The sequence below is a fragment of the Rhinichthys klamathensis genome, unplaced genomic scaffold (assembly GCF_029890125.1).
Source record: "Rhinichthys klamathensis goyatoka isolate OS25496 unplaced genomic scaffold, OSU_Roscu_1.1 h1tg000318l_1, whole genome shotgun sequence".
Lineage (NCBI taxonomy): Eukaryota > Metazoa > Chordata > Actinopteri > Cypriniformes > Leuciscidae > Rhinichthys > Rhinichthys klamathensis.
The window spans coordinates 105,619-131,789 of record NW_026606834.1 but is presented as its reverse complement, the minus strand read 5'-3'; the positions used below and the strand labels follow the sequence as shown (position 1 = coordinate 131,789).

The 26,171-nt window shown below is 37.8% G+C and overlaps 1 protein-coding gene across 1 annotated transcript; it reads left to right on the top strand.

The window, feature by feature from the left end:
• The first annotated feature begins 2,942 nt into the window (after positions 1 to 2,942).
• On the top strand, positions 2,943 to 25,914 carry si:ch211-39i22.1 (cytochrome c1). Its single transcript, XM_056271385.1, has 11 exons — positions 2,943 to 3,027; positions 4,542 to 4,568; positions 4,681 to 4,722; positions 10,026 to 10,241; positions 12,617 to 12,667; positions 12,743 to 12,790; positions 13,982 to 14,032; positions 15,767 to 15,799; positions 19,453 to 19,569; positions 19,687 to 19,737; positions 25,820 to 25,914. Exons 1-11 carry the CDS (start codon positions 2,943 to 2,945, stop codon positions 25,858 to 25,860), a joined length of 762 nt encoding a protein of 253 aa, XP_056127360.1. The 3' UTR covers positions 25,861 to 25,914.
• The last annotated feature ends 257 nt before the right edge of the window (positions 25,915 to 26,171 follow it).

Below are 26,171 nucleotides of genomic sequence, written 5' to 3'. Positions count from 1 at the left end.
CCTGGTTTCCTTAAAAATTTGAGTTCATTGAAATTAAAAATTTGAGGTAAAGGATATTGGTTTAATAAATGTGACCCTGGACCACAAAACCAGTCACATGGGTCAATTTTTTAAAATTGAGATTTATAATTCATCAATAAATAAGCTTTCCATTGATGTATGGTTTGTTAGGATTGGACAATATTTGTCCGAGATGCGGCTATATGAAAATCTGGAATCTGAGGTTGAATCGAAAAAATTGAGAAAATCTCCTTTAAAGTTGTGCATTTATGTTGGCGATTGTGCAGCATTCACTCACAAAAATACATGTTTTATATATTTATGGTAGGGAAATTACTAAATATCTTCATGGAACATGATCTTTACCAAATATCCGAATGATTTGTGGCATAAAAGAAAAATCAATAATTTTGACCCATACAGTGTATTGTTGGCTATTGCCTCAGATACACTCATGCGACTCGTTTTGTGATCCAGGGTCACAAATAGAAACTCAAAATATTTTGTTATCTGACCCACGTTAATTATCTAAGTTGATTTGACTTAAGATAAAAAGTTGTGATTACAAATCGGTAATGTTCAGGTCTATAGGACAGTGTCACGCCTCTGATTGTGATTGTGATTGTGAAGTTACAGACGCTGAATCTCCGACTAAAGAAACAGTGGATGAAGCCACAGATCTTACAGGTACACACACATACACACTGAAATAAAGCACTTCACACTGATCTTAACATTAATAAGAGGTGTAGCTAAACTCAAACACACTGTTGTTGTGTAAATGAGCGGCTGGAAGGCATTCAAAGTTTCTGTTTTCTGTTAGAGCGGTGTCGTGTTAAGTTAATAACTAATGATCTTTACAACAGAAGTGAATCAATCTAAACTAACTTTATCTGGACAATAACTCTATTCTAGAGCTGCTGTAAAGCCTAATCTCTCTTACTGTAATCTCCTGTTATCACTGTAAAGCTGCTGTGAAACTCTATATTGTTAAAAGCGCTGTAGAATGAAGATGACTTGACTTAAAATACACAAAACATGATTTTATGTGTATGTGTTCACATAGAAGTGTCAAAACTAAGTTTCGTACCATTTCGGTGAAGTAAAAAAAAAAAAAAAATCAGAAATGTAAAAAAAAAAAACAGAAATAAATTAAAGAAGTTGAAGAACAAAAGTTACTAAATGGAATTAAAAAAGAAAAACTAAAACTATTACTACTGAACTAACTAGTAATAATAATAAAAAGCTGAAATAAAATATAGATAAAAAAACTTAAACTAAAAAAAAATTAGAAATGTTGCCTTTAGCAACTAAATGAAATAAGTTTAAGTTTAAGAGTTAAAGTTGCTAACTGTAAATAAATAAATAAATAAAAACTGAAGTAAAACAAACTATTAAAAATCCTTTTCAATGATTGAAATAAAGCTGAAATAAATAAAATATAAATATTAGATGAAAAACTTAAACTAAATGAAAACTGGAAATTTTACCTTTTGGCAACTTGAATTACGTTCGAAAATAAATAAAAAACTGAAATAAAAATAAATTAAACCTAAATAGACAGATAAAAAATAATAAAATGACAAACTCAAACAAATTTCTTTTTTTTTTTCAATAAAAATATAAAAATAAAAACTAATTTAAACTATTAATAAAACTTACAACAGTATATAAATAGCACTAATTCGATGCAAATAGCCCTTTCTGTTCTGTGGTAAAATAACTGACGCAGCTTCAACTGGCTTAATGCCATATGCAGTTTGGTAAAATACGTCAATGATTAATAATAATAAGTATATTCTGCCAGGTAATAAAGGCTGTTACTCAATGCATTCATACAGTAAGAGTATTCATACAGAATCATAGAGTCAGAGCGATCTGTATAATGATACACCTTGAAATATTGTGATGTCTTTTGTGTTGTTAATAGAGACTGACTAGTGTAGTGTCAACACACTTACAGTATAACGCCTGACACATCATCTGCCATGTATGAAGGGTTTTCAGCTCGGGTGTGTGTGTGTGTGTGTGTGTGTGTTTCCCAGACGCTGCCGAGGACGAGCAGCCAGCGACAGAAACGCCAGCAGGTAAAAATCACTGAAATAAAGACACACACACAACAGACGATAACATAGATTTCAGATCATGTTTTTAATGACCCTACAAGTTCAACCATCAACCCGAACCATCAAAATATGTGGAAAATATTTTAGATTTTTAAATATTTTAAATATGTGGAAAGAAAAGGTATTTATCTGACAAAACTATTTGGCAAAAAAGTCAAACTACAGGTACAGGTTTTATTTTAGTATGCAAAAAAAGCATAAATTGATTACAACATAATCACTTATTAATATTTGGTTAGTTCTCTCTTATTTTTGCACATGTTCATAATTTCTTTGTATGACAGTCTGGCCAGAAATGATCACGTTTCATTGCGTTATTATCACTAATAAAACATCGGCTACACAATATGACTATAAAATCTTTAATAATATGTGAATGAAAGGATAAAGACGTGAATTTTCCTAAGCATCACTTTTGGACGCTAATGTATTAGAAAAAAAGAAAAAGAGCCTGAAAGAATCATGGAAATTTCTCCAAGATAATTCTAGTTATGCTCAGCCTTAAAATATTCCATCGCTAGAAGTTGCTCTTTCCGAATAAGAGGATTTTTAAACTATCCTGTAATCATGAAGGACTGGAAAACTCATAGAAATTCATCGGGCCTGTAATAATAATGTGGTTTTGACTGTTACATTTTTTGTCGTTTCGGTAAGAGAGTCAGTAGCCCGAAATGTAGTGAAAAAACAGATGCAATGTTTAACATGTGAATCACCGGAGGATAACAGCGAGTCGGACAATCATCCCGTTCACACATTCCTCCAGGATTCATGTTATCAAATTAAGTGATGCTAGAACCACACATATTTCCAATAAACATGCATCTGACTCATATTTCCGTCGTTTTGCCTTCGTCAGCTGAAGAGAAACCTGTCGAAGAAGAAGAAGCTCCTGTTGAAGCAGGTACTGTAGAAATACGACACTTCACACTCGATGTCTTTCCACTGGCTCTGCTCAAAGTGTGTGTGTTATTCTGACACTTGTGGCGAGTCCAACTTTGTGGCATTCTCAAATAGCTTTCCCAAAAAGGTATCTGGGACACTTTCTTCCCAAACTCATCCTTATTTCGTTTTTTCCCCAAGCTTATAATAGTGGGGTGCTCTTAAAGTGCCACTATTATGCTTTTTCAACGCCTTTCATATAGTGTGTAATAGAGCTGTTTATGAATGTAAAAGGTCTGCAAAGTGCACAACAAATAAAGTTATTGTCCTAAAAGAAAGATTCGATTCTGAACTGCAGAAACGAGTCGTCAGCAATTCCTTTTTTTTGTTGTTTGTTACATACCTATGTAACAAATTTGCATAATGGTCTTCATTGGCTGTCGGTGAACGATGTCTACTTTGCTCCGCCCTCAAACACTAGTTGTATCTGAGACTGGAAGAGTTTGTTTCGTGTTGTTCATGTCGAGAAGACGCTTTTTTTTGTTGAAAAGGAAATCCACTTTGACAATATTGATACGGTTAAACCCACGCCGTCGTTTCTGAGATGAAATTCAAATTTGGTAATGGGCGTTTCATCTTCAACACGCACTGTAAGCGGTCGACCAATCACAACAGACTGTGCCATCTGACCAATCAGAGCAGAGTAGACTCTCAGAAAGGCGGGGCTTAGAGAGACTGAATCTTTGATCGAACCTTTTCAGACACTGAGAAATGATTCTGAGAAAAATAAAGTGTTTTTTGACTTTGGACGAATGTAAATCTATTGTAGGAGACTCCAAAACAACATTAGGAACCGTTAAAATAGCATAAACGGGGCTAAAATATTATGTTTTATTGTGGCAATTCATATTTGTCTATAAAACTAATTTATAAAGAATTTACATTAATGGAAATATAAATTCTGTCAAGTGTGCACGCAAAAAATATTCAGTCCTAAATTTAAGATTTATGTATTTGAATTGCAAATAACATTTCCTTGTGTTTAACAATCAAATAAACTTAATGTGATGCATATTTGTCAGTCATTGATAAATAAAACAGCTTATATTTCTGCAATTGTTCTAATAAACTGAACGGGTTTTATACACAATGACCAGATATATTTATAATCAATACATCCAATTTCTTTCAACCTCATACTGAATATTGCTTGTTCCACAACTAGTCATATTCATACCTTTTATGTTTTCACAATGAACAGATGTATGCTGAATCTAATCCATTTGAATAAATGCATTTTGAAAATATGATTATTTACATCAAATCAAATAGATGCAAATAAATAATAAACTGTTTTTTAGTGCAACTTAATTTACGCATGACTGACAAATATGCATCACATTAAGATTTTAGTGTATGTTAACGGTGTAATGCAAATGGATGGACATTTTATATGCAATTCAAAGCCTAAAATATTTTTTGAGTGCAACTTGAAAACATATTGTACTGATCATTGTTTTTTTATTTGTTGTACAGAAGATAAAGGCGACGCACCTGAAACAGGTTAGCAGAAAGTTTATATTATGTTCTTGCACCTACTGTACATTTGTAAACTGTGTTTTTAAGATTATTTTAAGTTTACAGATGTTGAATACTCACTTGCTTTGGTTTTCAGAAGCTGATCCTCCTACTGAAGAGACTGACGTTACTGGTAAAGGTTTCATTTATTCTTTTATCTCTCAGTTTGATCTTATCTTCTTTATCTCAGTTTGATCTTTTCAAAGCCATAATTTGACATCATTAACAAACTTTGCTTTGTTTTTGTTACATAGAAACAAAACGTTTTGCCACAGTTAAACTATAACAGAGTCATCACATTACTGTAATGTTATATAAATGGTTACATCAATCTTGAGATATTAAAAAAATGTCTGATTTAATTAAAGAAGTTCTTATACACATGCACTGCAAAAAAATATGTTCCCTTTCGAGGGAACTTGCGATGCGTCGATGGCGCTTTGGGAACGCCCCTGCGTGATTGCGTCTGAAGCACATGTGTCAACTAGTCCAATGGCGAGAGTGACGTCATGACCAGGAAGTGAAACTAATATATTATATAGACTCATTACATGCAAAGTGAGATATTTCAAGCCTTTATTTGTTATAATTTTGATGATTATGGCTTACAGATATGAAAACCTTTTAACAATATTCTAATTTTGAATTTGGGGTTTTCATAAGCTGTACGCCATAATCATCAACATTATAACAAATAAAGGCTAGAAATATCTCACTTTGCATGTAATGAGTCTATATAATATATTAGTTTCACCTTTTAAGTTGAAATACTGAAATAAATGAACTTTTGCACGATATTCAAATTTTTCGAGTTTCACCTGTATACAGCGAAATCTAAGATATTATGGCGTCCAAACAGTCTTACAAGTTGTGTGGTTCTCCTTGCCCTCGTTACATCACGGGTGGAGATACACACGAACTTTGTGTGATGTGTTTGGGAGCGGAGCATGCTCTGTCAGCCTTCGAGGGGGCCGATTGTGAGCATTGTGAGAGGCTGCCGCTTCGCCCGCTCCGCTCTCGCCTGTCACTCTTCGAGGAGGGTGTTCAAGTGAGCGTTCCCTGCGGCCCGGGCCCCGCTGTCGCCGAGACAGCACGGAAGCTTTTGACGTGGGGATCGCAAATGGATCTCACAGCGGGGTTTGAGACGGGCCCCGCCCTTTCTCAGCCTTTACCCGTGGGATCCAGTGCTCTCTCTCCGGAGTTGGGAGCCCATCCCGCGGTTCCTTCCGCTCCGCACAGGCACAGGAGGCATCGAAATGGGGGAAGAAGAAACGCCAACTTCTTCACCAGCGTATGAGGAGCTGGTGGAGGTATTATCTCGCTCTGTATCTAATTTAAATATTGAATGGCCTGCCGAGAAACAAGGCGCTTGGCGGTTTTTAACACCAAGCACGGTACCTCAACGAGGGGACTGCCATTTTTCAACGACTAAACCTTATTCTGCCAGAGTATTTAGCCCCCAAGTGCAAGTTTATTCTGATATAAGGGGGCTAAAAGTAAATATGGTTATGGGACGATGCCTAAAGTTGAACAGCCACTAGCCAGTTATTTATCCCCGGCATCAGCATCGTCCCTGAAGCCCCCTATGCTGCCCACTAAGCCGTTAAAATATCCTCTATGTTAGTGGGTAAAGCATATACAGCAGCAGGTCAGGCTGGTGCATGCCTTCACACTATGGCCATATTACAGGCATACCAGGACCTGGAGACTATCGAGGGGGCGGGGCCTGACGCAGTTCGAGAACTTCGGTGAGGCATCTTTGGTTAAATTTATTAGACAATCAAAGATAAATATTTCCTATTGAACGCCCCACTATCGCCTCCTGGCCTCTTCGGTGACGCAGTAAACACCGTTGTAGAGAGGTTTCAGGAGGCTTAAAAGCAAGCGGAGGCATTCAAACCTCCCTCGCTGACAACAGGCCCCTGGGGCTACTGGGCATGAGCAGCCGTTAAGCTCCTCATGCAGAGCACAGCAGAAGGAGAGTGTCGCTTCTCACGGGGACGTCACCTTCAGCAGACGTCTTCCAAGCTGCAGACCGATCTGAGAAACGTTCTGCTTGTGAAGAAGGCTGCTGCAAAGAAGAGGTCCTCACGCCTATGGCGTCAAACCTCTGAGGGCAGCCCCCTCCGGAGTGAAACGGTGTTCACCTCAGTACATGGTGCCCGTTCCACCCCAGGGCCCTCAGGAGGCCGTTCTGCCAACCCCGCCACCCTCGGTGCCTCGGGGCGCAGCGGTTTCCAGTGAGCTTCTGACTCAGCGCCTCCACGAAGCTGCGTCGGACTCGCGCCCTCTGAGAAGGGTCGAAAGTCAATCGATTCGGTTATTTTTCCTGCCATTATGCTTCAGGTCACGGAAGTGAATGCTCTTATGTCACCAGAGGCCCTTAGTAGATTATCTGTCAGAGTGGAAGATTCTACCAAACATATCTCAGTGGGTCCTGCAGATAGTAGAAATGGGGTACAGAATCCAGTTCGGTTCTAGTCCACCACGCTACAATGGGGTATTACTCACAGTAGTACATCCAGAGCAGGCTCTGGTGATGGAACAAGAAGGGAAAGCACTATTAGCAAAAGCAGCAATAGAGCTGGTGACTCCGGCCAACAGAGACTCAGGGTTCAACAGCCGGCACTTCATTGTTCCAAAAAAGGATGACGGGTTGCATCCCATTTTATATCTTTGTCTTCTCAATCGTTCAGTAAAGAAGTTAAAATTCAAAATGCAAAAGTTGAGGTAAATCAGGACTCAAATCAGACCCGAGGAGCGAGGACTGGTTTGTCACGATAGAATTAAAAGATGCATACTTCCATGTCTCCATCCTTCCACAACACAGGAAGTTCCAGAGGTTGGCTTTTGGGGGAAAAGCTCACCAGTATCGGGATCTTCCATTCGCTCTAGCTCTATCACCCCGCACTTTCACGAAATGTGTAGATGCAGCTCTAGCCCCGCTCAGGCTGCAGAGCATCCGTATACTGAACTATAAATACGACTGGCTTATCCTAGCAGAGTCGGAACAACTGGCGGTTCGGCATCGAGATGTCGTTCTCGTGCATTTGAAGAAATTGGGGTTGAGATTGAATGCCAAGAAAAATGTACTTTCTCCACCACAGAGGACAACCTTTCCTGGTGTCGTGTGGGATTCAGTGACAATAGGGGCCGTGCTCTTGTCTGCTCGTGTCGCTTCGATCCGATAAAGAGTAAAAGAGATAAAGCTAGGCCAGTCACTCACTGTAAAACCGTTTCAAAGGCTGTTGGGTCTGATGGCAGCCGTGTCCAACATTATACCGTTCGGCCTGCTGTACATGAGGCCCCTACAGTGGTGGCTCAAGACCAAGGGGTTTTCCCAGAGGGGAAACCCACTCTGTAGGATCAAGATAACATGGCGGTGTCTCCGTGTCTTGGTTATATGGAGGAAACCTTGGTTCCTATCCTATCCCAGGGTCCAGTGTTAGGAGCTCTTTGCCATCGAGTTTCGCTCTCGACAGATGCTTCTCTCACGGGCTGGGGAGCGGTAATGGAAGGCCGCTCAGCTCAGGGTCTTTGGAGGAGTCATCCTCTTTCGTGGCACATAAACTGACTGGAGATGATGGCGGTCTTCAATGCGTTGAGACATTTCCTTCCAGACCTGAGGGGCCATCACGTGCTTGTTCGCACAGACAACACGTCTGTGGTCTCCTATATAAATCATCAAGGGGGTCTGCGTTCACGTCCACTATGCAAAGATTTCTTGTGGTTCCTAGGGAAGTTACTCTCTCTGAGAGCAGTGTATATTCCAGGACATCAGAATATAGGAGAAGACATGCTGTCGAGACAGGGGGCTGAGGCCCGGGGAATGGAGGCTCCACACCGAGGTGGTGGAGCACATTTGGCGAGTTTATGGCCAGGCACAGGTGGATCTGTTAGCGTCTCGGGATACGAGGCACAGGTGGATCTGTTCGCGTCTCAGGGTACGACGCACTGTCCACTTTGGTTTTCTCTCACGCATCCAGCCCCACTGGGTCTGTACGCAGTGGTGCAGACATGGCCAAGGCTACGTCTGTATGCATTTCCCCTGATCGAGAAGGTCGGAGTGAGTGTTCTGTTAGTAGCTCCGTACTGGCCAAGCCGAGTGTGGTTCTCGAACCTAATATCCCTTCTCGACGGCTCTCCCCTGGAGCTGCCAATCAGATAGGACCTTCTATATCAGGCGGGGGAGTAATCCTCCATCCCCGCCCAGAAACATTCAACCTGTGGGTCTGGCCTCTGAGGGGGCCCAACTCATAGTCTCTGGTCTCTCAACCGAGGTTGTAGAGACCATACTAAACTCCAGATTTCTGTCCACGAGGAAGCTATATGCCCTGAAATGGAGAGTTTTTAGTGTCTACGACAATGGGATCCAGTTAATTGCACTGTGGGCATTTATTGCAGTGAACATGTTTTCCCATCTTTATCATCACAGATCTTTCACTTGTTCGCTGGTTTGGACTAGCCTGGTAATACCAGACTCTGCTACTTCACTTTGCTTCGTAGACAGAGTCTGGAATGGCATAATAGAGAAGTGTTTTCTCTCTCGCTCGGGGGCGCTTGTCTGAAGTTTAAAATCATTGGTTACCCGTAAGCCAATCAGATAAGCTTATATTATGACGTATGTTATGTGCCAACACAGCCGCATCGAACCACAGACATCATGCATCGAACTCAAATCTATGATCGAACTTCCACTGTAAACCTGCTGTAAACACTTGATGATGCGAGCGAAATACCGGAGTGAACATGGCTGTAAACGACTTTTGCAGATTATGCGAAGTTAATCTACGCATCCACGGTACAATCAGGGCCTCTAAACTGATATTTGACAGTAGAGAGAAACAAAAAAATATTTGCAGCCAACTGTCGAGGGTTAGGATTAGTTCTGTTAAACACAGCTCTTTGTTCATCTCGAGTCTGTCGGAAATGCTGCAACTTAATTGCAAGATTACAGCATGTCATGGCAATATTTAAGACCTGGAAAAGAAAGGAGACACTGACCTGTCAAAAGGCTCCCCAGTTTCTCGCTGACGATCGGTAATAGTTGATAAATTAAACTTTTCCCAAAGGGAGTAGGGTCACAACATCACCTCCATTCAAAATGTTTAATACACACTCTTCTTGTTCGGGCTTCAGTTTGGTAATGCCGGTAATATTCTCCACAACAGAGCGAATTGCATCCGCGTCTCCATATCCGCAGTCGTTTTCGATTTCCCTGACCTAATCTTAAACTCGGCGCTTAGCGACTACGTCACGGCTTTCAGCCCGCCCTCTGTTCGTTGATTGGCCGGCTGTTTTCAGGCCGGAGGAAAACGGATAGATAGGCCGCTGTCTCAGACTGAGTACAGAAGCGAAATGAAATTGAGCGGAAGTACGAAGTCTGACGTAGTCAGGCTAGGTTTAGACTACATCTAAAAAGATCTGTTTCTCTTTGGTTAGAAATCAAGCCAGAAGAAGCTACAGTTGAAGTAGAAAAAGAACCAGCGCCAGAGAGTCCAGACCAAGAAGAAACGGCCCAAGAGGAACCGGCCCAAAAAGAACCAGCGCCAGAGAGTCCAGACCAAGAAGAAACGGCCCAAGAGGAACCGGCCCAAAAAGAACCAGCGCCAGAGAGTGCAGACCAAGAAGAACTGGACCAAAAGGAACCAGACCAAGGTAACAAGGAAAAGTCATAAACATGCATTTTTAAGAATATTGAGAGAATGCTGGGAATTACAAAAAATAGGCGTGAGGATTCAATCAGCTCTTTGTAAAATTAATTGACATATTCCTCAGGTTCAGGGATTTGTTACAAAACCTAGTGTGTTGCCTATTTTAAGGCATCATAATTAGATATCACATTTTGACCAGATTCAAAGGCAGAATTCACATCTATCCATTAAAACAGAATTGAAATTAAATTAATATGAAAATGATTGTAAGAACGTAATCTAATTAGAAATAGATACAGTGTGTTTTGTATTTTTATGGAAACTTGTTTCTGCCACGGAATAAAAAAGTAAAAAGGGAATTGCGACTTTTTATCTCACAGTCTTGAGTTTTTTTCTCAGATATAATGCAATTGTGAGATAAAAAGACACAATTACCTTTTTGTACTTTTTTATTCTTAAGCTTCCATAGGACACTTTTCGCAGTTATTAACTCTTTCCCCACCAGTGTTTTTTAAAAAGTTGCCAGTCAGCATCAGCATTTTTTATCATTTTCACAAAACGTTTATTGCCCCGCACAATATTTTGTTGTATAGTCAAGTCAAGTCAAGTCACCTTTATTTATATAGCGCTTTTTACAATACAGATTGTGTCAAAGCAGCTTCACAGTGATAACATGAAAATAATACAACAAAGTTTGTTTCTAAAAGAAAATTGCGTCAACGTCTACCTTAAGTAAGGCAGATCAATAATATTATTGAATATTAAATATTAAATATCTATGAGTATAATCATGTAAACAGTCAATATATAAAAAGGAGGAACAGAGCCTCTGCTTAAAAAAAAAAAAAAAAAAAACTATCTTTATTATTTTTTTATCTACACTTGAATGTGGGTTTCGTTGCGTCCGGATTGGATTCAGAACGATGATCATAAACAACACAGATGGAGAAGATCGAGTCCATCAACACCTCAAAGCTCAACATTTCATTCTGTAAAGTTACGCAATTCTGAATTACCGGTATATGCTGTTTAATCGCGATATTTTACATGTGCGTCAGCAATGCTTCGTTCTATCGCTTCTTCTTCTCCTGTGTTTTGATTCAGAGATTCAGTTCTCTTTGGCGAGGAAAGAGTTAACATCATAAATCCAGCTAAATTTAATGTACATTTATAACAATATACTAAAATGATTTTGTTGTTTTCCAGCACTGATATCTAAACATTCTTAAATCAAGATACTTTTTATATATATATATATATATATATATATATACATTTTACAGAAAACAAAAATCTTCGGTCATTTTGCTTCTTCTCCAGTAAATGTATCTTGATTTAAGAATGTTTAGATATCAGTGCTGGAAAACATGACAGAGACAGCATTGTTTGCAGTGTGATGATGAGAACATAGCAACATGTGAATGCCGAACTAATAATATTACTTGTGCTGAGGGCTGTTTTGTAAGAGTCACTTTTTATGGAAAATATAACAAAATCACTCACTCATGAGCTTATGATTATGCTGCATTAGGCGATAGACTGGAAGGATTTTGAAACGGAGGGTTTCCAGTGTCCAGTCAGTGAAACGAGTTTGTTTTGCTGGTGAAACTGGTGCGTTTCTCTCTGTGATTGAAACACATGCAAACGTGGCCAATTTAACACTTATTACAGAAACTTTGATTAGATATTTGGTAAATCTCATTACAAAAAAAATTACTTAAATACAATAATTTAACAACAAACATTAACAGCAGTACAACAAATTCGACCATAATGTTAAAACACTTAAAAATGTAAATAATATGTAGCTTTTTCATTACATTTATGAGAATTTGGAGGGAAAATGTGCTTAATTCTCATGAAAATAATGCCACAGTATAAAAATTGGGTCACATGTCACCCCATAATCAAAAAAATATATATAATATATTAAAATATATATTTATAATTAAAAAATTGTGGCTGCTACATTTTTTTATACTGCAACATTATTTTAATGACAATTAACCACATACGTACATTCTCAAACTGTAATGTAATAAAAAAAACATTTATTTAAATTTTGAAGTATTTTTACGCTATGGTAGTATTTGTTGTGCTGCGGCTTATGTTTGTTTAATTAAAATGTTTGTTTAAAATAATTAATGAGAATATTAGGAATAATGATTATAATAATAGGAATTAAAAACTCAAGTACATTATACAGTAATGAGAGTTTGGTTGAAAACGCATTATAGTCATGAATATAAAATAATCAAATGAGTAATTTTAATGTGATGTGTCACTTTTCATGAGATTCACAGGAATATGGTCATTTTGCCGCAGTGTTTTCTGGACTTAATGTCATGTTTTGTCTGTGATGTGTGTGTTTTTTCTCAGACCTCGGTGTCGTCGCAGAGGAGCCAGTGGAGACCGATGAAAGAGCGAAAGGTTCGACTCCGGGTTATCAGTACTGCAGTCTGACACCATGAAACCGTGTTTACATGTGCTTTTGTGTTTCTCCAGTTCAATCTAGAGGATTAGATCTTTCTGATGCTCTCGGTGAAGACACAGGTACGCCATAATCTCAAAGCTTGAGTGTACTTACATTCTCTATCATTAACAGAAACTACTTCCATTATTCCTGAGCTTTCACCTTCAGAAGTTTGGATTAATTACGATTTTTTTTATGTTTTTGAAAGAGTCTCTTCTGTCACCACGACTGCATTTATTTGATCAAAACTACAGTAAAAATTGTGAAATATTATTATAATGTAAATCAGCTGTTCTCTATGTGAATATACAGTAAAGTGTAATTTATTCCTGTGATCAAAGCTGTATTTTCAGCATCATTACTCCAGTCTTCAGTGTCACATGATCCTTCAGAAATCACTCTAATATGATGGATGTGCATTTTGCCAACGCATGACTGAACTGGGAACAGAATTGAGAGCGTGCGATTAACGCTGCGTAGTTTCTTTAAATGCTGCTCCTGGCTTGGCGACTGAAAACGGTCAATTAAAAGAAATGATTAGTTAATCAAAGAGGAAATAAGAATCCAGTGTAATTCACACACTGGAACTAATGTATGTGCAAATAAATAAACAATATCAGCAGCTGGTCATAAATCATTTACTTTACAGAAGAGGAAGACGACCAGAGGAATATCTAAGTAAAAAAAAAAATGCATTCAAATTTTGCAGTATTTTTCTCTAAAGCTGCGTCAAATATAAACTAGTGCTGGGCAACGATTAATCACATCCAAAATAATTAAAAATATATATATTTAATATAATATATGTGTGTGTACTGTGTATAATTAATTATTTTGCATATATAAATACACACACATGCATGTATACATTTAAGAAAAATGTGTTATTTATATATAAAATATTTATATTTATTAGTTTAATTTATTAGTTTATAATGACGTGGACAGTCCCTTTTGATAAAAATAGCAGCTTTAGCCTCTAATTTCCAGCTGTATATAATATAAATGATGAATAAATATATATACATGCAAATATTTCTTATATACAGTATATACATGCATATGTGTGTATTTATATATACAAAATAGTTAGATACAGTACATACACATATATATTATGTAAACACAAACTTTTATTTTGGATGCGATTAATCGTTGCCCAGCACTAATATAAATATTTAACTTTTTAATGCATGCGATTCTGAATGCAATGAATGTATAGAATGAATACGTTTCAGAGCGAGTGATTAATGAGAGATTTCTGCTTACAGACGAGGGTGAGACCGGAGATGCAGACAAGCAGAGCGCAGACCAGGGCAAAGGTACGGCACTTCTGCTCATATTCACCTGGAGGTTTGCATTTAGATCTTACATCTGTAAACTTATTATGCATGTTTATAAGGTTAGGTCAAATCAGTCGAGTCTGGCATAAATCATAAGCCTTTCAAAATAATTGCTCAAGGTCATAAAACACTCAAAATATATGTGTTTGTAGTCAATTAAATAACGTTTTTATGTTAATGTGCATCAATTAAAAAAAGTTACACATAGGTACATAGAGGACAAACATGTCATAAAAATGTGAAGCTTGGGAGCACAGACTTAAGTTTGGTATCATTTTAAAGAAGACCCTTGGCAGATTATTGTTGAAGTAAAAAAATAAAAAATAAGTAAATCGAAAGAAAATTATATAGGTATAAGTTTATGAAAATTATTTATGAAAATTATTTTATATAAAATATATATTTTATAAAACAAGCTGAACTCTAAAACGGCAAGAAAATCAAAGCCATAAATCTAAATAAGTTGTGTTCCAAATTTGAGGTTGATATCTCAAAAAATGAGCTTTTAGTAAGAGTTTGTTTGGGCGCAGTAACAGATTTCCCCCATTGGGTGCCAGCAAAACACCACTGGATTTGGATTTGTTATTTGCAGTTGAGTTTTTCTCTCTCAATATTACAAACACACACATGCACACACACACACATTTTTTTTATAACACACATACTAACCACACTCAGACATCCATACCTTATCATTGCACAATTTATCCAATTGGCTCTATAAAATGCCGAAGCAGAAAACAGGAATAAAGCGAGTATTTGCTTTATAGGCCAAACCTGGAAAAATGGCACCATCTGATAAAAAATGGTAAAAATTAAAATTTTGAAGCCTTGCCAACAGAATGAAAGCCTCTTAAAAAAGATTGCATCATTTTATAGTTAAATGAACCTGGGATTAAAAAAATGCAGTTTTAATGGGTTTCAATGGGGACATTTTTGTCCAAAAGCCGCTGAGAGGGAGTGTTTTGTGTACCTAGTGCAAAAAAGATTTTTTTAAGAAAATGGCAGTGAAATAGAAAAATTCCAATAAAAATACACACCTGTGCCAAATTTTATGCAGTTAGCATTAAGTGATCAAAAACACAAAGCTGAAAAGGACAAAAATGTCCATAAGGATGCACAAGGGTTAAATCAAAAATGTAAGGGCAAATACAACAACCATTAAAGTATTACATTTAGATAATCACGATTTCTGTACACTGCAAAAAATGTGCATTTCTGTCTTGTTTTCCAGCACAAATATCTAAATATTCTTAAATCAAGATGCATTTACTGGAGAAGCAAAGTGACTGAAGATATTCAGACTTGTTTATTGAAAAACTGATCAAAATGAAGTGAGTTTATGCTTAAAAAGATGATTTTCTGCCCGCACTGGCAGATATTTGTTCTCGTTTTAAGCATAAAGTCGCTTAATTTTAATGATCATTTTAAAAAAACAAGAGTTAATATCTTCAGCCATTTTGCTTCTCCAGTAAATATTTAGATATGCTCCATGCAAAAATAAAAAGTGACAAACAACTCATCAGGCTTTTATAGGCAGGATTTGTTATCTTTCCCAGAAACAAGGAAAAATAGTTCATAAAAAATTGTAAGCAATGCATTATATTTAATACACTGTCTAGGAAACATGGTAATTGTACCTTCTTCATATTTCACAAATATGGTTATTGCCAATATGTATGTTTAATCTCATTGTTCTCTCTTCTATTACAGCTCGCAGTGCAGGAGCCGCTTCTGGCCCAAAAGGTGTCATACTTTTAAATGATATTAACTAATATTTAATATACATGTTTGTGATCTTATGGTCTGTAGATGTGGTTCTGGCTCCTACATTGTGTGTCTGTGGGATTATTATGGTCTTCTTTAGGTGAACTTCTCTAGCATATTAGTTATTGGCACAGACTTTAGTCAGTTATTCGTCATATTGCATGAAAACGAGGCTGAGGGACAGACTTAAAGCCTTTACATCTGTATAAAGATCACATCACTTTCACAGCGTTTCATCAGCATGTTGTTAAACAACATTACAATCCATTGAACACACACTGTTTTTCTATCCCACACAGCCTCATTCCTGTGAAGGATTAAACACATGCTATCCTGATTATCACTAAAGACTGATGCATGACTTAACAAACACCATCAAAATCTGCATGAGTTGATCATCTTTAATACCTGCCGCTCCACCCAATCTAACACACACACACACACACACACACAAGATCTGCTCAGAACAAACACACATCAACCGATACACACGTCACGTTTGCGTACAACACACGCATTGACGTTATTAAACACAAACAGTCTGACTAATATCATCTAACGTTTCATGAATGAAAGAAAACAATAGGAAGACTTACGACATATTAGATTAAAAAGTCTAAATTATGAATTATCCTTTTGTGGATTGACATTTATAAATACAATCTGACTGATATATCAAATAATATGTTTCATGGGAGAAAGAAAGCGGCATGTTGAAGTTGAAAGTACGTGTTTGGAGTTACATGGAGAAATTATGAGATGAAAAGTCAAAATTATGACAAAAGGCCAAGTATGAGATTGAAAAAAGTGAAATTACAAGATTAAAAAGACAAAATTATGACATAAATCATAAATAGTCATGTTAATTATCAGTCGAAATAAACAATTATGAGAAAAAAGTTCAAATTATCAGTGGAAATTGACAATTATCTAAATTCTGAATTATCTTTTTTTGGAGATTGACGTTATGAAACAATAACATTCTGACTAATATCATCTAGGATGTTTCTTGGAAGACTGAAAATAATACAAGTTTGGAGATGAAAAATCATAATTATGACAAAAGGCCAATTATGAGATGAGAAAAGATGAAATTATGACTTAAAAAAATCATAATATTGAGATTGAGGTTAAAGATTCTGATTAATATTATCTAACATGTTTGAGCGGTTTGGAGCGACATGAGAGTGTTTCTCTGCTGCAGGGCATTGTGGGTAATGCTGCATTAGTGCCTGTGATAAACACTGAAGCATGGAAATATCAGAAATTCAGAAACAAAAAAATCATATTTTTGCTAAACCTTTGCCAGGTTAAAAAAAAAACTTTTATATTGAACATAAATTAACATAAATGTTCTAGTTTTCCTCTTCTCTAAAATGTTCAGTCTCCAGTTTTGACACATTTACCCAATTCATCATGGGACTCTCATGCTTGTTATGTAAATTGCATATCAATATGATCCATATGACGAATCATACAATATTTGTCAATATTGTCTAAAGAGGTTCCATGTGAAATGTCTGTTTAAACGTACGGAAGCCAATATTCACCACTTAAAAAAATAACATTCTTTGGTAAATCATAATTATAAGATCACAATTGTGAATTAAAAGTCAAAAATATGAGGAAAAAAAGTCAAAATCGTGAATTAAAAGTCAAAATTCTGACAAAAAAAGTCACAATTATGACATGCTAAGTCATAACTGACTTAAGAAGTCAAAATTCTGAGATAAAAAATTTCATAATTTTGAATTTTTATGTCACTTTTTATGAGTTTAAATGGGATTCCATATAAACCTGAAGTGGCTGTATTCTAATGCTGCCATCTAGTGGATCATTGTGTGAATCTCTTGATTCACTGCCTATCCACTAATATTATACAGTATAAACATAATCAGTGTTTTTGGGCTTGACAGACTGATGTTGGAAAAGAGCTGTGTGAAAACTCTGAGTAAAGCAAACCGGTTCAGACCGATGATTAGGAGTGAACTATCCCTCTGAGAGTTGATCTGTGTTTGTTCTGACGTCGGTGAGCGAGCAGATCTGTGTGTCTGTTAGATTGGGTGGAGCGGCAGGTGTTATAAAAGATCAACTCATGCGGATGATGATCGTGTCATTAGTGGTGTTTAAGTCAAGCATCGCTGTCAGTAGTGCTCAGTGTTAGGGGTTTGTCAAAATCCCTATAAGGGAAACGTATTTTAATGCAGGAACCTGAGCCATATCTACAGACCAGAAGATCAGATAATTTCCATGCAGAACCCCCTTAACGACTACCTAGCAACACCTTGGCAACCAGCCAGAACCCTCTAACGTCTATCTAGCAATGCCCCTAGCAACCACCCCTAACAACTACGTATCAACATCTTTGGAACCACCCAGAAACCTCTTGTGACTACATAGCAACGCCCTAGCAACCACTCAGGAACGTTAACGGCTACTTAGCAATGCCCTGTCAACCATGCATTATACCCTAACAACTAATTAGCAACAACCCAGAACTCCCTAATCTCTATCTAGCAACACCCTAGCACCCACCCCAACAACTACCTATCACCCTATCAACCAGCCAGAATCCCCTAACAAATACGTAGCAAGTCCCTAGCAACCACCCAGAACCCTCTTATAACTGCATAGCAACTCCCTAGCAACCATTTAGAACCCCTTAATGACTGCCTAGCAATTCCCCATCAACCATGCATAATAGCCTAACAACTACCTAGCAATGAGCTAGCAACCACCCAGAATCCCCTAACAAATACATAGTAACGTTCTAGCAACCACCCATAACCCCCTAATGACAACGCCCTAGCAACCACCTGGAAAACCCTTAATGACTACCTAGCATTGGCCTAGCAAACACCCAACAACTATGCAGTAACACACTAGGACCCACCCATAACCCCCTTATTGACTACATAGCAATGCCCTAGTAACCACTCAGAACCTCCTAATGATTACCTAGCAATGCCTTAGCAACCATCCAGAGGACCTTAATGACTACATAGCAATGCCCTAGTAACCACTCAGAACCCCCTAATGATTACCTAGCAATACCCTAGCAACCACCCAGAACACCTTAATGACTACATAGAACTGCCCTAGTAACCACAAGTAACCCCCTAATGATTACCTAGCAATACCCTAGCAACCACCCAGAACACCTTAATGACTACATAGAACTGCCCTAGTAACCACAAATAACCCCCTAATGATTACCTAGCAATGCCCTAGCAACCATCCAGAACACCCTAATGACTACATAGCAATGCCATAGTAACCACTCAGAACCCCCTAATGATTACCGAGCAATACCCTAGCAACCACCCAGAACACTTTAATGACTACATAGAACTGCCCTAGTAACCACAAATAACCCCCTAATGATTACCCAGCAATGCCCTAGCAACCATCCAGAACACCCTAATGACTACATAGCAATGCCATAGTAATCACTCAGAACCCCCTAATGATTACCTAGCAATGGCCTAGCAACCACCTAGAGCTCCCTAACAACTACCTAGCAACCACCCAGAACACCCTAATAACTCCCTAGCAACGCCCTAGCAACCACCCAGAACACGCGAGCAGCCGTATAGTAACACACTGTGTGGTTTGGTTTGGCTCTGTTCCAGACAGTGGATCCGGTACGGTTGTTGGCGTCGTCTGTGGGATTGCAGTAGCAGCTGTTGGTGCCATAACCGGATACTTCACCTATCAGAAGAAGAAACTGTGCTTCAAGGTCCAGAGAGGTCTGTGGCTCGACCCACGCTCGTCTAGAGAATCAGTAGCACATAATCATAGTTACTCATCATATGCATCTGGTCAGTATGTTAATTGTTGAATATGAACATGTGCTTTCTCTTCAGGCGACCCAGAGAGCGCCAAAGAAGAGAACGGCACTCAGAGCGACCCACAGGGTGAGCCAATCACAGCTTATTTACACCTTTAAAAATATGTTTTTCACTGAATATTGTTACATATATGCCATTATATAGCAGCATAAACAAGTGCTTCTCGAATGGTGGGGAGAAACAATGATGAAAGGGAATCATAAAATACACTAACCACAAAATCATGCATCATTTTGGCATCAAAATAAAAACTCTTTCATACAATAAACAATTCCAGTACTGTTTGTTTGCCATGTGATGGAAACCCCCGTCACATGATACTGATGTAGAGCTGGCAGAACCGGATTCCACCAAGAGCAACACGTTCCTGGATCAACATTCCAATCAACCAATCAGATTTGAGGAACACGTTTACAGTTTGTGTCAAGTTTAGGTGTACACCATCAGTTACTCAGCTATCATTCCTCTCTGGTGTTAGAGAGAACTTATGTGAGGGTTTGGTTTAGGAAATGGTTAGGATTACATTTTCGGACAGGAATGTTGTTCCAGGATCAACAAAATATGTTGACCCAGAAACGCATCTAACTCTGCAGAATCAGGACGTGCTTAGAGCTGCACGATTCTGGACAAACTAAACAACATAACTAGAGGTTCTGACAACTGCTAATTGCTGCAGTCTATTTAAAATGTTTAATGAATCTGAATGAATTATTTAAAAAAATCGGGTTGAGTGCATGATTCAATGACTCACTACTTGCTTCATTACTAGATGAATCAGCATTTTTTTAACAAATCTTTTGAATGATTCAGTGACTCACTCATAATGACTTCACTTGTTTCATTACCGGATGAATCCGCATTTTTTAAAACAAATCTCTTAAATGATTCAATGACTCACTACTTGCTTCATTACTAAATGAATCAGCATTTTTTGAACAAATCTTTTGAATGATTCAGTGAATCACTCATAATGACTTCACTTGTTTCATTACCGGATGAATCCGCATTTTTTAAAACAAATCTTTTAAATGATTCAATGACTCACTACTTGCTTCATTACTAAGGGTGTCACGATTTCGATATTAAATCGAAATCGATCGAAATTAATTCAATGGTATCGAAATCGAAATAAAAAATGGTATCGTCGATACTGCCACGCCCCATGTCGCGTCCGTGATGGAAAGTTCGGATCGTTTTACAGACTCATTCATCAATCTCGTTCAATCTCGTTCATCAAAATTAACTAAACTTTTTTTCTAGTAATTTCAGGGGCTTTAAATGTTATACTATTAACATGCAAATTCCCAGAACATTAAGATGATGTACATAATGAATGCAGTGAAAAATAATTTACACTACAGGGAACAAATAATTACTTTACCTTCCGAGTCTTTTGTTCATTTGTCGCGTGACAGAGGCAATGAACAGATCGTTTATGATGAATGACTCATTCATGATGAACAACTCATCACGGTGCGGAAAACAAAACACCTGTTGAAAGGCTGCGAGTCCTCTAACTGACACATCATGGCAACTGCAGATATCGAAGACCCATCAACGGAACTTGAACACCCTCCTGCTTCTCTGAAGTCGCCGGTGTGGAGGTATTTTGGATTTGCAGTGCGGTATGTTGACAACGTTCGCATTGTCGACAAAAAAGCCACAGTTTGCAAGCTCTGCTATGTGCGTGTACCATATTCGTCCACTGGCAACACGACTAACATGGCTGCGCATCTCCGCAGACAGCACAAAAATATAGATTTGTCGGTCAAACTAACAACTGTACAAACTACTCTCCCGTCTTCATTTGGAATTAAATTTCCAAGTAACTCAACTCGTGCAAATGCAATTACAAGCGCCTTAGGAGTATTCATCGCTGCAGATATGCGACCTTATTCAGTGGTGGAAAACTCCGGATTTAGGCATTTAATTAGCGTGCTAGAACCGCGCTACGAAATCCCAAGTAGAACGCATTTCACAACTACGGTGATACCCTCATTGTACAACAATGTAAAGGAGAAAGTTATTGAAGGTCTGAGAAGTGCACATTTAGTGGCCTTGTCTACAGATTGCTGGACCTCCAGAGCAACACAGAGCTTCATGACTGTCACAGCACATTATATTAATGAACATAAATGTCATCTTCTGAGAAGACTGCAGTTACAAAAGCAAAGTAACCTGCCATTTAGTTTCTCTTAAAGTAACAACAGGTAACTTTTCAACCTTCATAATATATTTCCAAGTCTCTTGTGATGGTACATCGACTTACAATAGGTTGAATGACGCGTCTGCCATAGCCTGACGGGGTCTGTAGCGTTTTTAATCGTACTTTTAAACTTCGGGTTTCGGGTAGTAACCGGCGAACAAAGAGAACTACAAAATTCGACTGTTTTACGGCATATACGTCACTTCCACCACCACCCCCACTTCCTTAAAATCGGACTTGCGAGCCAAATGTTATAGTCATGGCCGAAGCAGCACAGAAAAACAAGAAAGCAAAGGTTTTATTGGAGCAAAGCAAAAAGAGAAAAAGAGAAAGTGATCGCGTTAAAGGCAGAACGAGGATCAACATTGCAGAGCTGCCAACTCTCACGCATTGGCCGTGAGACACCCGCATTTAATTGGTTTCACACGCTCACACGTACGCCACACGTACGCTAAATTGTCAACCCGGTCGGTCAAATCCCTGAAAGATGAGTTTATCTATAGATCTACCTGTTGAGCCACTCGTGATCGACAAGTTATACCGCAAATTAGTTCAAATCTCCCGGAATCTAGAGCGAGCGCGCACGCGAGACAGAGACTGTGCTCCAACGCGCGCGGACGGCAGAGAGAGAAAGCGAGCGAGAGACCTTGCGTGTGGAGGGAGCATCGAACCCTCCATCGAAAAAAGAATGCCTCTCTCTAACCTCTCTAATTCGCTAGAGTAGTAGCGAATTATCAATCTGGTAGCTAGTAAACGATATTCTAGTTTTTGATGGTTAGCTATCGCTAGTATTCTCGTTCTGATTTGAACTTTGCAATCGATGAAATGCAAATAGCAAATGTTTGACCTAAAAAGTGTAGTCTACTCAACATGTACAAAGAAAGGAGGAAGATTATTAATAAAATCATATTTTAGGATACCTAACATGTCTGTGATATTTGTTTATTTGTCTTGCCTCAAGCTATAATGCAAATCGATTTGTAAAATTTGCAGATTCATTTATGGTAGCTTGATATTATAATATTGACGATATATGGTTATTATCAACCACTCAAACATTGCATTGAAGTATCATATAGATCCAGTAAAACGGTAACCAATAGACTAGGCTACTATAATGACGCTGGCTTGTAAACGTGAGCATCGCGATCATTTGTCGTTAGAAAAAATATAAAACCCATGAAATTATATTCATATGACATGCTGAAATATATGCCACTGTACCTGGGATGAAGACATTTCACACGCGACGCAAGCAGAACACCTGCATGTGACCTCCTCCTACAGTGTTCAGGGCTATCATGGTTGTCAACAATTGCACGTGCATGTAGGATGACAGAGTTTACGACAGTAGTAGAGGACAATACTGTTTCCCAACTGTAGGGGGAGCCCGAGAGCAAAAAACTACCTGTTGTTACTTTAAATTTCCAATTGACTTAATAAAGTTATTGTTACATTTATGATGTTACTTGTTTTTGTTATATTTTAAATTTGGCAATGGTGTAGTGTACATTGTGAACAAATTTATATTGCATAATGCATAAACGTGTAGTCTAAAAATTGCATAGCAATCTGCACTTTAATTTATTTTTATTTTTTTTGAGAATTGAATCGAATCGTGACCTTAGAATCGAAAACTTAATCGAATCGAGGATTTGGAGAATCGTGACACCCCTATTCATTACTAGATGAATCAGCATTTTTTGAACGAATCTCTTGAATGATTCAGTGACTTCACTTGCTTCATTACTAGATGAATCTGCATTTTTTAAAACGAATCTCTTAAATGATTCAATGACTCACTACTTGCTTCATTACTAGATGAATCAGCATTCTTTGAACAAATCTCTTGAATGATTCAATGACTCACTCATAATGACTTCACTTGTTTCATTACCGGATGAATCCACATTTTTAAAAAACAAATCTCTTAAATGATTCAATGACTCACTACTTGCTTCATTACTAGATGAATCAGCATTTTTTTAACGAATCTCTTGAATGATTCAATGACTCACTCATAATGACTTCACTTGTTTTATTACTGGATGAATCCGCATTTTTTAAAACAAATCTCTTAAATGATTCAATGACTCACTACTTGCTTCATTATTAGATGAATCAGCATTTTTAAAAACAAATCTCTTAAATGATTCAATGACTCACTACTTGCTTCATTACTAGATGAATCAGCATTTTTTGAACAAATCTCTTGAATGATTCAGTGATGTAAGGCCTGCTAATTCGATCCAAGGGCGGCATTCAAATTAGCGGTGAAGGTCACATGCGCGTTCCGTCTCTTCCAATGGCAAAGGGATATTTAATTAAATGCAATACTTTTTGTCTTAAATGTATTAACTCGTTTCATCTGACTCCATAGAATGAAAGTGTTTTTGAATGATATCTGTGCATCATTAAGTATACGTTAATGTTTGACTATTCGTTTTAACTCCAATGAAAATAAAGTCAAAGTCTGTTAGAATAATCAAATATAACAATTTATTATGTCAGGTAAATGTATTATAATAATTCCATAATCAATTGAAAGATAATCAATGCAACTCATCAAATGTTCTAGAACAAAGAGGAAAATCTTTTACCCAACATGAAATACATGAATGCTGAGTCTCGGCGACTCAGCATCCACGGGCTATCTGAGATACAGAAAAAAGCCACGATCCCTTGCTGCCTTCCATTAAATAGCCAGACCTCATTTCATATGTAAACCTGTATTCACAGTGGAAATGTACTGTGTTCATCCCCCCAGACTTACTGGGGGCAGAAGTAAATTTACATGGTAACATTTGCTAACAGTGGAAATTAGCATTGAGTTCACACCTTGGGAGTAGGAGACCACATTCATTTGTGTGCCGGATATCCCTAAACTCTTAAAAAACCTTATTACCTTTTGTTTTATACTTTGGGAATGAGACATTTGTACCACTCATTCCTGAGACATTTCAAATGATACCAAACATAATGCTCAATGATAATCATTCACATCAAACCATATATATATTCTCATGTGAGTTTCAGCTGTTACTGGGTGAAATGTAAATCAGGTGAGACTGCGTGAGGGGGAGGTCGAATGCTATTTCAGCAAGTTCCTTTGTTTCAATAGACCATGTGGTCAAGACAGTGTCTCCAACCAGTTCTTACAAGGCCAAATGTTCATTTCCAGCTTCAACCAGTTTCCCAGTCTTACAGTGACTTCACTTGCTTCATTACTAGATGAATCCGCATTTTTAAAACAAATCTCTTAAATGATTCAATGACTCACTCATAAATACCTCACTTGTTCCATTATTAGATGAATCAGCATTTTTTTAACGAATCTCTTGAATGATTCAGGGACTTCACTTGCTTCATTACTAGATGAATCTGCATTTTTTAAAACAAATCTCTTAAATGATTCAATGACTCACTCATAAATACCTCACTCGTTCCATTACTAGATGAATCTCCGTTTTTGAACGAATCTCTTGAATGATTCAATGACTCACACATTTTTAACAGTCACTTGTCGCCACCTACTGGTGTAGTGATGTAATTGACAATCTTTATTTGAAGCATCAAGTTACTTTCAAAAGGTGATTAACTCTATTATGATCCCTACCGTAGACATCAGTGTTTCTATCCGAACGATAAACTTTTATCCCAGTGCTTCTGTGATAAAATGAATGATTTTCAGATAGAGATAATGATAGTGTGAGGTTGATAAGACTGTGAAGCGGTTTCATGACAACGGCTCTCTCTGGCTCAGAACGCAGATCTGAATGTTTGCTGTGATCGGACTTGTCAAAGGTTTAATAGACAGAGAGGAATCGTTGCATTAGGAATAGTGTCGCGCAGGTGTTTGAATCTTTGAACTGTTGATCGCGCATCTCTATACTGGTGTCACTGTGAACTGCTAAGCATGTTTATTCTGCTTTTCACACACAGTTTCAAGCACTCTCCTGGATTCACCCGAACTCCATCAGTGACCGCGGGTCTGCAGGCGGAGGATTCCCATGAAGCTACTGTGAACCGCTGCACATTTGAACAGCACATTATAACTACTCGTTCTCATCTTGAGAATCAGAGTGAACGTCACACACGATTCATGTGTTTTCATGCATTCACAGTGCAGCACAAACATTCATTTACAGCTCCTGGCGCAGATTATTCTCTCATAACACCCTTCTCCTCTGCTTCGACTGCAGTTCTCAACTAGCACATAGAACTGTTAATAATTTGTTTTGAATGTAATTTCACATAGTTTGAATGGGACGGGATGCGTGCATGTGTATGCATG

Excerpts from the sequence above, each read along its gene's own strand:
- si:ch211-39i22.1 (XM_056271385.1), top strand. The coding sequence starts at position 2,943 with ATGCATCTGACTCATATTTCCGTCGTTTTGCCTTCGTCAGCTGAAGAG. Across the intron at positions 3,028-4,541 it reads AGAAGCTCCTGTTGAAGCAG|AAGATAAAGGCGACGCACCT; the intron begins GTACTGTAGAAA and ends TTTGTTGTACAG. Across the intron at positions 4,723-10,025 it reads GACTGACGTTACTGGTAAAG|AAATCAAGCCAGAAGAAGCT; the intron begins GTTTCATTTATT and ends CTCTTTGGTTAG.